Source organism: Notamacropus eugenii, chromosome 6 (assembly GCF_028372415.1).
Source record: "Notamacropus eugenii isolate mMacEug1 chromosome 6, mMacEug1.pri_v2, whole genome shotgun sequence".
Lineage (NCBI taxonomy): Eukaryota > Metazoa > Chordata > Mammalia > Diprotodontia > Macropodidae > Notamacropus > Notamacropus eugenii.
The window spans coordinates 327,269,726-327,285,917 of record NC_092877.1 but is presented as its reverse complement, the minus strand read 5'-3'; the positions used below and the strand labels follow the sequence as shown (position 1 = coordinate 327,285,917).

The window sequence follows — 16,192 nt, the reverse complement described above, 5'->3', positions numbered from 1 at the left end:
TCACCTTGATTCCCAACCAGAAAAAAAAAAGTCATTTTCTAATTTTCAGTAATACTAATGAAAACTACACAGAGTTAAGAAACCATTTCCCCTCCCAACTCTTATCCTCTCTCTAAATTTGCCTTCTATTCATTCTGCATATATTTTAAATATAGATATAACAAGACACTAACCACTAAGCCAAGTCCTTAGGAAGAAGCATAGAATGCCACTGATGCAATTCCCCATGTGGAAGAGGCTGGAGAAGTATGAGAATATGTAATGGAAGTGTTCAGGAGACCTGTGGGCTAGGTGCAGATGTTCAGTTAATGATTCCGGCCTCCAACCCATGCAGTGAAAAGGGATCTCTCTGAAAGACTCTGCCTGCATGTGAGGGCATTTGAAAGACGATAGACGATCTTAGCCTTTTTTCAAATTCTGACTTTTTCCCAGTATGGCAGCATTCTGGTGAGAAATGATGCCATTAGAAGGAGAGATCAAATCATCCACCACAATATATGGCCCCTGAACACATGCCTTGTTTTGTTGGAGTTTGCCTTCATCCTTTTTCTTTAATTTTATGTAAGGGAGATTGGAAATAATCACAACCTAGTGAAGTTACAAGAGGTCAGGATGTTGAATCACCAGCAGATAAAGAAATATAGTCCTTGCCAAGGTTTGCAGTCAGCAGTTAAAGTTTGTATCTACATTTTTGTGTAGAGACAGAATTTTGTGACCAATTATGTAGAGAATTGATTAGTGGGAAAAGTTAATATGTAAAAGTAATGAAATCATCCATTCACCAGGCAAAATTTGGAAAATATCCCCACTTCCCACTGGCAAATGTTATATAATAGAATCCCCTTAATTAAATGTAGTTCTTTGTCACAATTCTCATTATATAAGTCACTTAGAGACCTGTAGTGCTGCAACATATAAGAATTTTTGCGACACTGTGAAGCTAGGAGTCATGGGACCAACCCAGCAGTAACTGAGATGAGCTTCATCCAGAAGTTATGCCTCATTTGGACATGAACTTGGTGAAACTAAAATAGATCTTCCCATAGACCAAGACATTGTAAGGGGGAGTATGCCCTCAGTGTTGGGGAGAAATATTTATACTTCTGTTCCTGCTATATCTGCAAAGTAAAATTCCCTCTGTAATAGCTAATTGATATTAATGGGTTAAATTGAACTGACAAGCTAATCACTGGTGGATAATAGGGCAGTAACATACTACAAGGGATCTTGAGTCAAGCACATTATAGAAAGAAACCCAAGGCCATTTAGGGCAGCCCTAGAATGCTGAGAAGGAGATACAGCTGGACTGTAGTCCAGAGAGTGAATGAGACCCTTTGCTACACGTTTATAAATAGTCTCCCTTATAGAATATAAACCTCTTGAGAGTAAAAACAATTTCATTTTTGTCTTTCTGCCCAAGGACCCGAGCAGAATCCTTGACATAGATAGGTATTTAGTAGATGTTTGTTGATTGTCTTTATGCAGAAATATAAACATCAGAATCTTTTTTTAAGAAGGCGAGAGAATGAGTTTCTGTATACTGCGCTTATTTCCTGTCTTTGCAATGCCTCATCAAATTTTAATGTTCAAAAAGGAGCTTTAATGTATATTTTCCACTGGTCCTCCTGAGGCAAGAGATCACTGAATGGCAGTAGCTTGTTAATCTGGCACTTGTTTCATTGAGACAGAGTTACCAGGAGACAGGGGTGTGAATTAGATGACATCTTGAGGAACGAAATTGAAGGAACTCAGGTCTAACATATTGAAGAGAAGTAGTACTAAATGACACCAGAAGGTGGCACTAGATTGACAAGTTAATAGATCCAGAGCTGTTGATCAAATTCTTTTCTGAGATTTCCAAGTCTTCCATGCCCACAAGTAGACTCAAGATCTATGGGGGCAAGATTATGTCTCAACTGCCTAATACAATGTTGTGCTGAAAGGAGATATTTAATATTTGACTGAATTTAATGAGCAATGAGATAGTTGCAATTGGCACAGTGCTTGGCACATAATAAACATTTAATGATTCTTGCTAATTGTTTTGTTTTGTTTTTTATTCAGCAACTGTTTCTAGGCTATTTGGTGGCATGGCACCATCCCAGAAGTTAAAAGAACATTTGGGAATAATGCGAGGATGAAGGAGTTCTTCCAGCCTGCAGCCAGCTTGGGCTTGATACAGTCACAGTGAATTGAGACAGCTTAAATTTCTAATCTATCCTTAAACCCACTACTTACCTTCAGGGAAGAGTTTCAGGGAATGAATATAGAGCCCCAATATGAAAAGGGAGAAAGTGAATGTAAACTGAGGCAAATGACCCCACTTAAGGGAATTTAGAGGCAGTTAGATGGATTTGAACTAAAGAATTGATGAGTCTTCCTGATTCTAGACCCAATAGTCTATTAACTGAACCACCTAACTGCCCTAAAATGTAGAGACAGAATTTAAAAACAAGGAAACAAACCCTGGAAAGTCAAGTGAAAAGAGAGTCAGTAGGGTATTCCTAGAGGTATAGGTAAAGATGGAGATCATTTTAATCTTGGGTGCAAAGGCACTGAGGTGGGAAATGGAATATCATGTATGGCAAAGAACAGTAAGGTCAATTTGACTGGAACGTAAAAAAGTGTGTGTGAGAGGGTGGTGCAAGTTAGGAAGTAAAAGGTAATTAATGTAGAAATGAATGAAAGATGTCGAAAGGAAGCAAAATAATTTTGTTCAAGTGGTTTTTTCTATCATGCAGAAATGTTCCTTTCAGATTTTAATTCAACTTCCCAGCTGTGAATTCTAGAGGAAATGAAGGAAGTTTCCATTTTGATATGTTAAATTGCACTTGTTTTTAATTTCTTGATGAGAAATTAGATGATTCTCTAAAATGTTACACTTAAAGAAAATCCAATCTAGCTGAAAGCTTGCTTTCTCCTGAAACTACTTAAAACATTTAAAAACCAGAGATTAGATTAGATAAAGCATTTACTATGAGTTAGGCACTGTACTAAGCACTAGAGATACACAAACAATAAAACAAGATGATCCCCACTCTCAAAATGCTTCCATTCTAATAAGCGAAGAAAAGAAACGAAGGGATGTGTAGTGAGTACAACTTCTATAATCTTCATAAGACAGTTTGGCAATTTAGCATATAAAATAAATTATTTTATCAAGTTAGCATGGCTGATTCCATTTTTGCTTTGTGTCTCCATTTTGTGATTAAACTCTCATATATGTTGCTTTTCAACAATAAGAGAAGGACTTGTGTACTATGATGGAGTAAACCAGTTTAAACTTGTTTGAACTGGCTTGGATAGGTTACAATTGGTTTTAAATGGTGTAAGCCAACTAGTTTAAACCATCCAAAACCAGTTTAAAACTGTTGAAACAAGTTTACACTGGGCAAAACCAGTTAAAACAGGCCATAACCAGTTTAAACCAGTTCAAACTGTCCAAAACCAGTTCAAACCAGCCTAAACATGTTCTGACCATTTCAAACTGACCAAAACCAGACTACCAACAAGAAAATACTTTAACACTTTAGTACTTATCTTGATCAAAATCACCAAGTTATAAGCATACCTAGTTTATATTAGTAGGAACACAGTAAGTACTGCATGATTGATGGAGTATAATTCAATGTAAAATCAAAATCCATATAGTTCTGGCTTTTCTCTTTTGAATCCATCAGAGAAATATTATTTATTTGTAATAGGTATCTAAAAAGATGTTAAATAGCACAGGAACAACATTCAGTGTCCATGTTCCTACATGGGAAGAATCCTGGAAAGTGACCTATGAGGAACTGGGTCAATCTGGTGGCTGTTATGGTTCTTACTGTAATGTTGGTAGGCATACCTTACCTCCAGGCAGTATATCATTTCTTTTGTAGCCAACTTAGTGGTGGTTCTCCCGAGAACCCTCAACCAGAACTCGAATTTCTTGGTCAAAATACACCACTTTTCAAATGACTGGGACTAGCTTCCCGAGAGAAAGACATCCATAGTCCATCCAACTCTCAATTCTTTCCCTGAACCATATAGAATTACCTACCTCACAGAATTCTTATGGACAAAGGACTTTGGAAACCTTGAAGTACTATAGAAATATGAATTATGATGATTATTTCAGTAAAAGCCATTAATATTGGCTAGAATTTTCTTACCGTAGGTAAATCTTAATTAAAAATTTCCTGGATGAGATCCCAACGTTGCTGTCTTTGTATTTGTGTATCACTTGTCCTAACATGGGCTTTGCATTTTTATTGCAGAAAAAATGCTAACTAGCAGCTTTGGAACTAGAATCCAAATGGGTATCCTATTAGGACTCTAGTTGGTTTTCATTTTAACAGAACTCATGTGATGCCTGCTTATATTCTCAACTTATGTCTCTGGATAATTGACCTAAACATCTAGCTTTCAATGTCATGTATCCTGTCTGCACAGGTGAACTTTCCTATATTCTTACTGATCCACTGTCAGTAAAGAATATGTTTGCTCAAAAATGGAGGATAGTCTACTTTCCATATATATTATCGTAAAGAGAAATTGAAAGGTTGGAAACCTCCATTCCCTGTAGACCATCTGACTAACCTAATATTATTTGTAGAATCCCCAGCTCTTAGCGGCAAATTGCAAATGAAATTCCCTACTTTCAAATCAATACCTTTCCCCAGTGAGCCCTATGAATATACACACAAAATGTTGTCTTTAAAATTTTTATTAAACAAAGTGTTACAATGGTACTTGAAAACAGAATCTTGGAGAGACTCAGCTAAATTAGCCAGTTTTCATTGAACAGTAACATGATGCTATTAATAACTTTTTTTAAAAAAGAAGAAAAAGAAAGTAGTGACCCAAGTCAAAACATTCCATTGGTCTGTTGCTTTCAGTAATTCCCATCCAGTAATATACATGCAACCACCAAGCCTACTTATTTAGTCTTTTTAGTCATACCTGTCAAGCTAAGTATAATACATGTAAGTAGCCAGCTTCAGAAAAATACTGAAAAGAGAAAGTAAATGATGCATCAGAAAATCTTGCTTGCATTTTGAGAAGCTCATGTTCTTAAACATGTATTTCACTGGTCAGCGCCATATCCTACAGGTATTATCCTTGCTGCCTGTAATACAAATGGCATATTTTCATTCATTGTTACTTTTCATAAGTTCATTCTTGTTATCTTTTACATGTCAGGCTTTTTCTTAGCTGTGATAAGTTATTGAATACTAAATACCACCGGGGCAGTGGTACAGTAGATAGAGCTCCTAGCCTGGAGTCAGGAAGCCTCATCTTTATGAGTTCAAATCCAGTCTTAGACACTTTCTAGCTATGTGACCCTGGAAGAGTCATTTAACCCTGTTTACCTCTGTTTCTTCTTCTGTAAGATGAGCTGGAGAAAGAAAAGGCAAACCAATCAAAAAAAAATTAAAAAGAAACCCAAATGGAGTCATGAAGACTCAGACACAACTGAAAGAGCGAACAACCATTAAATGAACCAGAGCTTCAAAGCCTAACTATGAATTCCCTGAGATTGTTAGGGATTTGTGACATATTAACCTATAAAGAAAATGTGTCTGGCACAGTGCCTGGCACATAGTAAGTGTTATATAAATATTAGCTATTATGATTATTATTATCTGCACTCTAAATATTGACTGAATTTTAAATCCTAGCCAGAGTTCTCACAAAATTCATGGTGTTAAGCAATATAACCCCCGCATTGTTCTATACCTCTCCTTAAATATACATAATTGCCAAAGAGAGAAATCTTTGTTCCTGGCATTACCTATCTGGGAATTTGGTTTATCCTGTGGCCTCTTTGGCATGTCTCTCCTGAGCCTCTCTTTCCCTCCCACTCACCCACCTACCCACCCACCAGAGGAGGTCCCAGGTACCTAGTATTCTCTCTTGTGTTCTCCAACCTACAAAGTCAAAACTAGTTTCAAGAAAGGAGCTGAGGAGAACTCTTTCTTGTTAAGATGAAATGTCTAAGCCTCCTACCCTAATGCTATTTATTACCTGGGTACTGTAGTAGACAAAATCCTTTATACTAAAAGAAGCAAGTTTCTAGGTGCTGGGAATGGACTTCAGTGGCTAGGGCCTCTTTTCTGCTCAGCCCCATGGGCAAGGAACTATTCTACCTTTCTGTGAAGCACATCTTGGGTTTAAATAAACAACAATTCTCAGTTCAAAGGCAATATCAGTCACTGATAATTTTCAAAACCTGATAAAATGAAGAATGATCCCCATTATCATATAGCTAAGTAAGTGGACAGAGATCAATAGGTATAGGACCTGAAGAGATTAACTCATATCCAAAGAAAATAATCTGTGGTTCTGTCTATGCCAATGCTTATTCTGAATGAATTCAATACTTTTAAATGTATTAAAGGTTTTTAAAAATCAAAGTAATAAAAAAGGAAGCTAAATGCTTGCATTCTAAGTAGCTAACTAGTTTAACTAGTGAATGCTCCACAGGCCTTGCAATGAAGGAGATCTTCGTTCAAGTGCCAGCTTTGATACATGCGACCCTTGGCAAGTCCCTCAGTCTCTCAATTGCCCCAGGCAATACTCTCAGACTAAAAGTTGCAGAGAAAGTGCTGATTTACATTGGGAAAAGTTGTTATCTGGGAGCTCAGAGTTCGCTATTTCACAGAAACCAAGGGTTTGAAAAAAAAAAAAGAATAAAGCAACATGGATCCATGAAGCAAAACCTAGCCTCTACTCAACACGTATACCCCACCACAGTAGCCCGGGCTCTTATAGGACTCTTTCTAAATGGCCAGAACCCCCTAGTGGAGGGATATCCCCCTCCATCCCATATATCTTAACATTACTTTTCTTCATAAAAATTGACCCTTTCTAGATCTTTTCCCATTAAACCCTTGGTAATCTGATAACCTAATTCACATTCCTATTACATGACACCTGGGAAGAGCCCTGGACCTGGATTTAGAAAGCCTGGTTTTGAGGCCTTAGTAAGCCATGAAAATGTTTCAGCTTCAGTTTTCTCATTTGTAAAACAAGGAAATATCTTCTAGTTTTATTGTCATGATGGCTTAATATGTCACCACTACTTCAGGTATCTATTTATACTTTTACATATCACTTCTGAGGCAAGATTCTGTCATCCCAGTAATGGAATTTCAGGAATTATAACAAGTCAGCAGAAGTGAGGGTTGTGGATGGGAAGGTTGTTTTGACAGTTGCCCCCAAAGCTCATTGGATAAGCCATCCTCTGCTTCATCTATACATGAGGCATCAGATGCTAACCCAGATACTATATTATTACTTCAGAGGATGAATGTTCATCAGCATCAGGTAAGGAATTCCCATTAGATTAGTGGAATTTTGAGAAAGGTTGATGAATATTTAAGTAGCTGGCAAAAATTAGGGTAAGCCAACTTTTTTATGTCAGGGAAATTTGCCTTGTAAATCGTTTACCCAATGTCATGCAGTGATCTAGTCGTGAAGTTTTCTCCACTTCACCACTTTAGCAGCCAGACCCTGCTGTTATTAAAATTAACTAATGGAATTAAAATGGCATGTCATGAAAGTATATTTATGGGGAAGGCATTTTAACTAGTTCCTCTTGGAAATGTGCCCTATATTTCAGTCAAGGACACCATAATGTTGACTGATAAAGCTTATTTTAAAATTAAATCAATGGTTTGTATTCTTAACTTACCCGTAATGATTATATTGCCTTTATAGTTGAAAGCACAAGAGAAGATTTCATCTGTGTGGCCCTCTAGAATCTGGAGGCACTGTCCTGTGTGAGAATCCCATATTCTAGCTGTTTTATCCGAGCTACCTGTCAGAAGACGATTTCCTTGAGGATTGAAGGAAATCTGAAAAAGAAAAAAAAGAGCACTAAATGTGATATTACCAATGAGAGAGCATACAATGCTCCTGATAACAACATTTCAAGTTATAAGGTTGCGGTTCTAGGGTCCATGTAATGATTAAAAATGTTTTTCTAATATGTGTTTTAATAACCTAAAGATTACCAAACCCTGGTCCTTTTCCTGATAATGTTCTCTTAAATAGTATACATTATTGACATGAATGTTAGTTTTGTCTTTTCATATTCCCATCAGGCTACAATTGAAAATGAAAAATTGTATATGCAGTTTTGAGTTCTAACAAACACTTCTTATATTTTTCCTATATATTCTTCTAGTATAGGCAACATTCTATAGTCACAAAGTGAATTTAAAAGTATATTTTCAACTTAAAAATAAAATGAAGATGGATTAGGTGTATTTCTGTATCTCAGACCTTTGTCTCTTAATTTTTTGTAAGCAGAAGCCTTTAGAAAATCCTTCCTTATAAATATTGTCATATATATTTCTTCCATTAATAGCACCTAATAAAGTTGTTAAGCATTTCTATCTTTTGTTTATGTTCTCTTTATGACAAATACCAAGTTCATGCATATTAAGAAAGATTTCTGGTCTTCCATCCCAGAATACTTATTTTTTTAAATATCAATACTAATTTCCACACACAATTAGAAAAATAAAAGCTATGGAATTTCAAATTTGAGCCAAGTTGAAATTATTTGCAGTAACAATACAACAGAAAAACCTGTCATACTTAAAGAGCATAACTTTTTAATGGAATTTGGTCATTATTTCTTACTCCTTCAACATAAGAGTTCAGACAGAAATGCAGACATGTACAACAAAACTCTAGCAGGATAATCTTTGGCAAGAATATATATACATATATGTATATAGAGAGAGTATATGGAGAGAGAGAAAAAGGGAGAGAGAGACAGAAAAGTAGACAAACTGTCTTTTAGTTGAGTTGTAACTCAGTTTATAAATATGAAAAGCAAAAGTGAAGAGTGAAAATATTTGTTCTAATCCACAAGAATAGTGCTGTTTTTTTGTCAGACAAACTCTATATTATATAAAATAAAGAACTGACTGGATCTTCTGAAACATGGCTTAGTCCCTAAACTCAGACCCTTCCTTTCTGAAACTGGTCCCATAAACTTGCTCAGTTCTCTCCCTAAAACACTGCCCTCATAATACGGAATGCTATTATTGGGAGCAATGATTGTGAATAACAATCTGAATCCGGGATTGAGAGGTGTACTCAGGGGAGCTGGCCTGCACCTGTGGAGAAGCTCTCAAAGAAAGCGAGAGTGCTTGACCAGGACATTGTCATAGAGCCTCAAGTCAACAAATATTAAATGTCTCAGTGCAAAACTGAACACATGTGGTCAAAAGATAGGAACAGCAGTTTTCAGAGGAAGAAATTAAAGCATCTATAGTCATATGAAAAAATGCTCTAAATCACTTTTGATTAGAGAGATGCAAATCAAAACAACTCTGAGATACCACATCACACCTATCAGATTGGCTAACATGACAGAACAGGAAGACGATGAATGTTGGAGAAGGTGTGGGAGAGGAACAGCAATTCATTGTTGGTAGAGCTGTGAGCTGATCCAGCCATTCTGGAGAGCAATTTGGAACTATGCCCAAAGGGCTACAAAAATGTACATACCTTCTGACCCAGCAATACCGCTTCTAGGACTGTATCCCCAAAAGATCATAAAAATGGGAAAGGGTCCCACATGTACAGAAATATTTATAGCAGCACTCTTTGTAGTCACCAAAAAACTAGAAATCAAGGGGATTCCCATCAATTGGGAAATGGCTGAATAAATTGTGGTATATGAATGTAATGGAATACTATTGTGCTATAAGAAATGACGAACAGGAAGACTTCAGAGAGGCCTGGAAAGACTCATATGATCTGATGCTCAGCAAAATGAGCAGAACCAGGAGAACTTTGTAGACAGCAACAACCAGAGTGTGAAAGGATTTTTTTCTGGTAGACTTAAAACTTCATTGCAGTGCAAAGACTTAAAAAATTCCCAATGGTCTTTTAAAGCAAAATGCCTTCCACATCCAGAGAAAGAATTACGGAATTCAATCACAGAATGTAGCAGATCATTTTCTTTTGTATTACATTTTGGTTTATTATATGATTTCTTCCATTCATTTTAAGTCTTCCATGCAACATGACTATGGTGAAAATGTATTTAATAGGAATGTATATGTAGAACCTATATAAAATTGTATGCCATCTCAGGGAGGGAGGGAGGGGGAAGGGAGAGAAAAAAAATCTAAGTTATATGGTAGTGATTGTAGAACACTAAAAACAAATAAAATTTTAAAAAACTGAACCCATGGACAAAGGGGTAGAAATCAGGATGTGCCTAGTTGGAGATAAGCACCAAGTGCTGAACCATAATAAAAATCTCCACGGACTCGGACCATGGTTGAGCAGACACCAAAGCACTATGATGTGTTTTACTTGGTTTGGTCATTAGTAGAGTACAAAAAATAAGCCTTTGGTATTTCTGAAAACTGAAGAATTTGAGGATACCTATTGTTATGACTTACCATTAATTCGTGGTTATTAGTTTAATGATACAAATTCAATATCAATGAGCAAAATATTTATCTCATGGCATGATAAAATTATTGAATCATGTATTTACTGTAAATGGGAAAAGCTGCTTAAGCACTCATTAAATTGCTTTACCAAGTACTTTTGATACACCAATTTTTAAAATTAATTTTTATTGCTATCTTTTAGTTTTTTTTCCTAAATTTTTCCTTATATTTTCTTCCTTCCCCCTCCCAGAGAACTATCTCATATAATGAAGAATTTTTTAAAAGAAAAAAAGAAATAGAGGAAGAGGAGACATCAGCAAAACTGGTTAATATATAAGAAAAAAAACTTTAAAAAAATACAATGTTCCACACCTATAGACCCCCTACCTCTGCAAAGCATTCTGGGAGGCAAGGGAGCTGTTCTCTTCTCTTTGAATTCTTCAGTGTTCCTTTTAATTGTTTCATTTTGTTTGTTCTTTCTGTTCCATTTGTCATAGTCACTGTGTATATTGTTTTTCTGCCTCTGCTTACTTCACTTTGCATCAGTTCATGTAGGTCTTTCTAGGCTTCTCTGTATTCATCATAATCATAGGGTCTTCCTCTCCCAGTTTGATTTTTTTTTATTAAAGGGGCCATCCCTTGAGTAACTGAAAGAAGCTTATTCATTGAATGGGTATATCTCACTCAAAGTAAGATTGTGATGAGACCTAAGCCTGAAAGGGCTAGGGTCTCACATTGCATCCTGGGCCATCTCCAGTCTTCCTGATGAATATCATGCCACTGAACCCACATGGCTCAGGAGAAAAAAGTGAGGTTGGTAACCTTGCCCAGCCCTCCCTCACTCAAATCAAAGTCAACTTCAAGTCATGTCATCATCCTGATGTCATGACCCTCTTTGAGAATGAAGGACAAAAACAACAATAAGCATAGTAATATGCCATTACATAAATGGACCACAATTTGTTTAGTCATTCCACATTTGTTAAGCAATTCTTTGTTTTCAGTTCTTTGCTGCCATACAAATAATTTTCTATAGCTGATGTGTTGTTTTATGGAGAAAATTTGATTTTACTCTTCAATTATCACATCTTTCTTAAAGATACACGTAAAAATATGTACCATAAAATACATGTGGTAAATTTATTAAAATAATATGAGAAATTGAGCTAAATTTAGTCCCTTTATACCTTAGAGTTTTTATTTAATTCATTTAAATATATGCCCCTTTGGTTTAGCTGGATTATTCTTGAAAGATATAAACTCTAATTAAATAGTTGTAAGAGGAAAAATCAACTTACCTTTGAAATTTCACCTTCATGACCTTCTAACTTAGTTAAACATGTTCTTGTAGCAGCACTAAAAACTCTTGCTGTTCCTTTATCAGAGTAAGAAACACATATATTCAGTGTTGTATAAGAGCATCTGATTTTTGTTCTTATAATCCTCTATGTTGGAATGTAGGATAATAATCCTTATGTGCCACATATCAAAGGGGCCCTACATTCCCTTATGCCCTATGCCTAAGAAGAATAGATGGATTTTGATAAGTTTCATCCATTTCTTTAACTACATACCAGAGAAGTGAGAAAATGGCAAATTGGTGTAGGGATTTGGTGGTAAAAGCTCCAGCAACTAAGCATGAAGGTCCATCCATGAAAGGCCCTGTAAACATCATTAGTTCTTCCTTTGATTTTTTGAGAGTTCATAGAAATCAGACCCAGATGACTGCCCCCTGACTCCTCTACTTTCCATGCCTTCATACAGTAACCTAAAGTAAGAAGTCCACTCTCATCTCATGGACAGGGAGACAAATGGCAAATATGTCAAGTTGCTATTTTCTAAGGCTGAGACATTGTTTAAAATTGCCTTATTTCTGGAGCATCAAAAACAAACAAGAAGGCAAAGGTCTTGGCATCTCTGAAACTGTAAATCATAGATGAGATGTTGCTAACTTACACTGTTAGAAGAAACTTCTATAATGGTGGACTCACAGATGAAGAATAAAAACAAACTTTCCTCATAAGTAAAACATATACTCAATTTACTTACCATCTGCTGAAGCAGTTGCAATAAGCTGTCCTGTATAATCAAAACAGATATCTAATATTTCATCATCATGGCCTGTTAAAGTTGCAACACATTTCCCATTCAAAACATCCCAGAGCTATAATTTAGGGTGAAAAAAAACCATGAATTTCTATTTAAGAAAACTATATAAAGTCAAAGTCAAAAGCAATCTTAAGGATATAATTGTAATTGGTGAACTCAGTTTTTAAAGCACTGTGCCTAAATCATGGCTTTGATCCTTCAGTTAACTTAACAGTGTTCCACGGACACACACACCTCTCCTAGAACCAGCTGCTCTTGCACAAATCCAAAGGTGTACCAGCTAAATGGTGGGGATGATCCTCTACTACTGGTAAAAAACTCAAAGTTCATGGCCCACTCTAGGTATGAGGTATCCCATATGTAGTCATTTAGGAGTATTTTTGTCAGATTACCAGGTCTTATTAAAAAATATGAACTATAGTATAAAAATATTGGAGTGAAGGCCATTTAGTCTAAATTCACTGCCCATTATGTTATATTTTCAAGGTTAAGATATAAAATCTATTATTTTAAATATTTTCTCCTGATTTTAAAAAAAGATGAAAATGATAATATTTTACTTGATTATATTCTTATCAAACTTTCCATTTTCCCTAATAAGTGTAAAACATTCAGAAAGAGAAAATATGAAATAAAGCATAAAATCATTAATGTCATTGGTTTACAGGCATTCATTGTTAGCTATTAAGAGAGAAGAGAAAATACATTTTTAAAATTCAATTTTCTGGCTTCCAAATTTAATACTGTCTTATTCTGAAAGTTCAGGACACATGCAGAGAATGAATTTATTAGATAAAAGTCTTTCTCTAACTCACCATGCATGTTTTGTCCATAGATCCAGTTAAAATTAGAGAGCAATCCCAGTTGAACAAAGCACTACTAATCTCTGCACGATGACCTATTAAAGTATATACCTTCCTAAAAAAAGAGAAAAGAAAACAATGAAAGTTAATGGCATATTAAATAATGTCAGTTCCAGACATTTAAGCTATTGCAAAAAGACCAACAAATCTGATATTTACATGGCCATGACCCAAGTGATCATATTGACACCTGAGTCAAAGGGAAGAGAAAACTATAGCTTAGAACTAGTCAATGAATTCCACAGTCCGTGCTTCATGTAGGCAGCATGAAAAGTCTAAAAATATCAGTATTGACAGCAATGAATAAAGGAATTCCCTCATCTCAGAAAAGAGTAGAGGCTTATGAAAATAATGGAGTCAGTCTAAAATACAGAAAGCTCGAAAATATCCTCATGCTTGATTAAGTGAACTATTGCCTATTCAGAGAATGAATAATAAATTTGTGAATTGTAAAGTTCCTTTGTTTCTCTTCTCATGTTTTGGTGGAAGTGTGCTGGACCATTCACAATAGAAATTAGCTCATTTGGTTAATTTCTCTGTGACTAAGATAAAAAAAAACCTAGAAAAAAACTGAAATGATTGGATCAAATCAAATTTAGTAAATTATCTATATATTTCTTTGAGGTATGTAAACAATTAAACTAAACCATTACGCTAATTATACTGTCCTTTTATCTTTTTTTCAATTTTATATTATTTCAATGAGTTTACAGAAGATAGTTCCGTAAACAGAGAATTCATAAGAAGAATGGGTCAAGCAAGGGAAAATTAGAATCATGGAAGATAAAACTGTCCATTTTGATTATAAAAAACGAAACCAATGCAGCTGAAATTATAAGGGAAGCAGTTAACTGGATAGAAATATCTTTGCAGAAAAGTTTTTCTGATAAAAGGTTCATTTCCAAGATAAATAAGAAATGGATTCAAATTTATAAAAAATAAATGCATTCCATCAATTGGTAAATGGTCAAAATATATGAAGTAGCAGTTCTCAAAGGAAGAAATTCAAGGTATCACCAGCCATATTAAAAAAAGCTCCAAATTTCCAATTAAATTGAAGAAATTCAAGTTAAGGCACACACTCAACAGGTTAGCAAACACGACAAAAAATCAAAATGACTAATATTGGAAGGGCTTCAGGGAAAAGGGTAAAGGTGTAGATTGGTCCAGTTATCCTAGAAATCAATTTGGCACAAAATATCACTAAAATGTGTTATGTCCTCTCACCCAATGATATCAGTACTAGGATTATTCTCCAATGAGATCAAAGAATGAATGGAAAAAAACTCTTATTTACAAAATATGTATAGCAGCTTAGTATCAAAGAGCTAGAAACAAAGGAGGTATCTATAATTTGGGGAATGGCTGAACAAATTATGATATATACATGTAAAAGGTTACTATCATGCCAAGAGAGATGATGACAAAAGGGATAATTTCAGAAGAAACAGTGAAGACTTGCAGGAAATTATACGGAGTGGAGCGTGTAGAAACAAAACAATTTATATAATGAACGTGATCATGAGGGAAACATCTTTGAAAGACTTAAGAACTCTGATTACTGCAATAACCAGCCACCATTCCACTGAACTAATGATGAATCATGCTATGCAACTCCTGAGAGGATGTGGAATGAGATCAATCTTTCTGAAAATGGAAAATGTGGGAATGTTTTGCCTGATAATGTCTGATTGTTACGTTTTGTCATTGTATCTTTCTCCCCCCCACCCCCCACTCAAGAGGTGGGAGAAGATAGGAGGGAAAAATGGTTCATTGAAACATGCTTAATTTAACATTTTTTTAAAAATTGAAACATGTGAGTCAGTGTGTTCTACTCCTATACGGTAGGCTGTTAGCACTAAATTCATGAATAGCTACAGTGTATCATTTTAATATCATAATAGAGAAACAATTACAAATACCTTCCAGTCTCAACATCCCATACAGAAACTGTATGATCAAAGGAACCAGTGATAATTCTGTTTCCTGTGGTGTTAAATGACAAGGAGATGATTTCAGCTGAATGTCCCTGGAGAAAAACAGAGCATTTATCATCATGTGCAAAAAATCTTTTTAAACAGTTTTCCCATACTGACTTTAAAATGTCCCAAATATAGAAATGCTTATCTAAATATGGCGCTTGGCACTTGATGGAATTTGTTTTATTTTCAGATCTTCAAACCTCAGGAGCACTTTGTTTACCTAACTGCAAGATGGAATTGGAAGGAGCCATCATCCATGTAAACTGAAGCATCATGGTCCTGCAATGCTCAGGCCTAATTGAGTTGTATTTCTGTATTACTCAAATTATTTTTTAGTCTTTTCCTTTGCTATAATTATTCTTTTTAATTGTGTGGAAAATTATTAAAAGAAACTTAGCTTTTTAAATTAGTTATATAGGTCATCTTAAAATATAAATCTCATTCTTTGAGAGCCTACTTAGGCTTAATAAACTTCAAAAAATGAGATTAAGAATTTTGAACACGATTCTACTGAACTGTTTCTGAACTAAAAAGAAGAGAATTCACTCCCCTGAAGCAGGTAGGCAAGTGTGCGATAGATGACTCATCTTTTCAGAACCATTTAGGTAAAGGCAATGGAAGTCATCTTTTTAGTTGTCAGCACAGGTAATTAACGTAAGCTTAGGAATTTTAACTTCCTGTTCTCTTGAAAACAAGCAGTGACCCAAAAAATAATAAGCATTAATGGTAGAAAGTTTTTACCCAGATGAATAATCATAAGGTTTGGGGGGAAAGGGAAGCAATGGAATTAACTTTAACTTCATGATTTTCAATAAAGCAACAAATTCTT

At 35.3% G+C, this 16,192-nt stretch overlaps 1 protein-coding gene across 1 annotated transcript in view; it reads right to left on the bottom strand.

The window, feature by feature from the left end:
* Nucleotides 1–4,692: 4,692 nt before the first annotated feature.
* The window catches only part of DAW1 (dynein assembly factor with WD repeats 1), a 51,729-nt gene continuing 40,229 nt past the window's right edge, over nucleotides 4,693–16,192 (bottom strand). The window contains exons 8-13 of the mRNA XM_072618075.1: nucleotides 15,304–15,410; nucleotides 13,334–13,436; nucleotides 12,459–12,573; nucleotides 11,708–11,784; nucleotides 7,679–7,841; nucleotides 4,693–5,110 (exon numbers count right to left, since the gene is read on the bottom strand). Of these exons, the coding sequence (XP_072474176.1) occupies nucleotides 5,076–5,110; nucleotides 7,679–7,841; nucleotides 11,708–11,784; nucleotides 12,459–12,573; nucleotides 13,334–13,436; nucleotides 15,304–15,410 (600 nt within the window). The 3' untranslated portion in view covers nucleotides 4,693–5,075. The remainder of the gene's footprint in view (nucleotides 5,111–7,678; nucleotides 7,842–11,707; nucleotides 11,785–12,458; nucleotides 12,574–13,333; nucleotides 13,437–15,303; nucleotides 15,411–16,192) is intronic.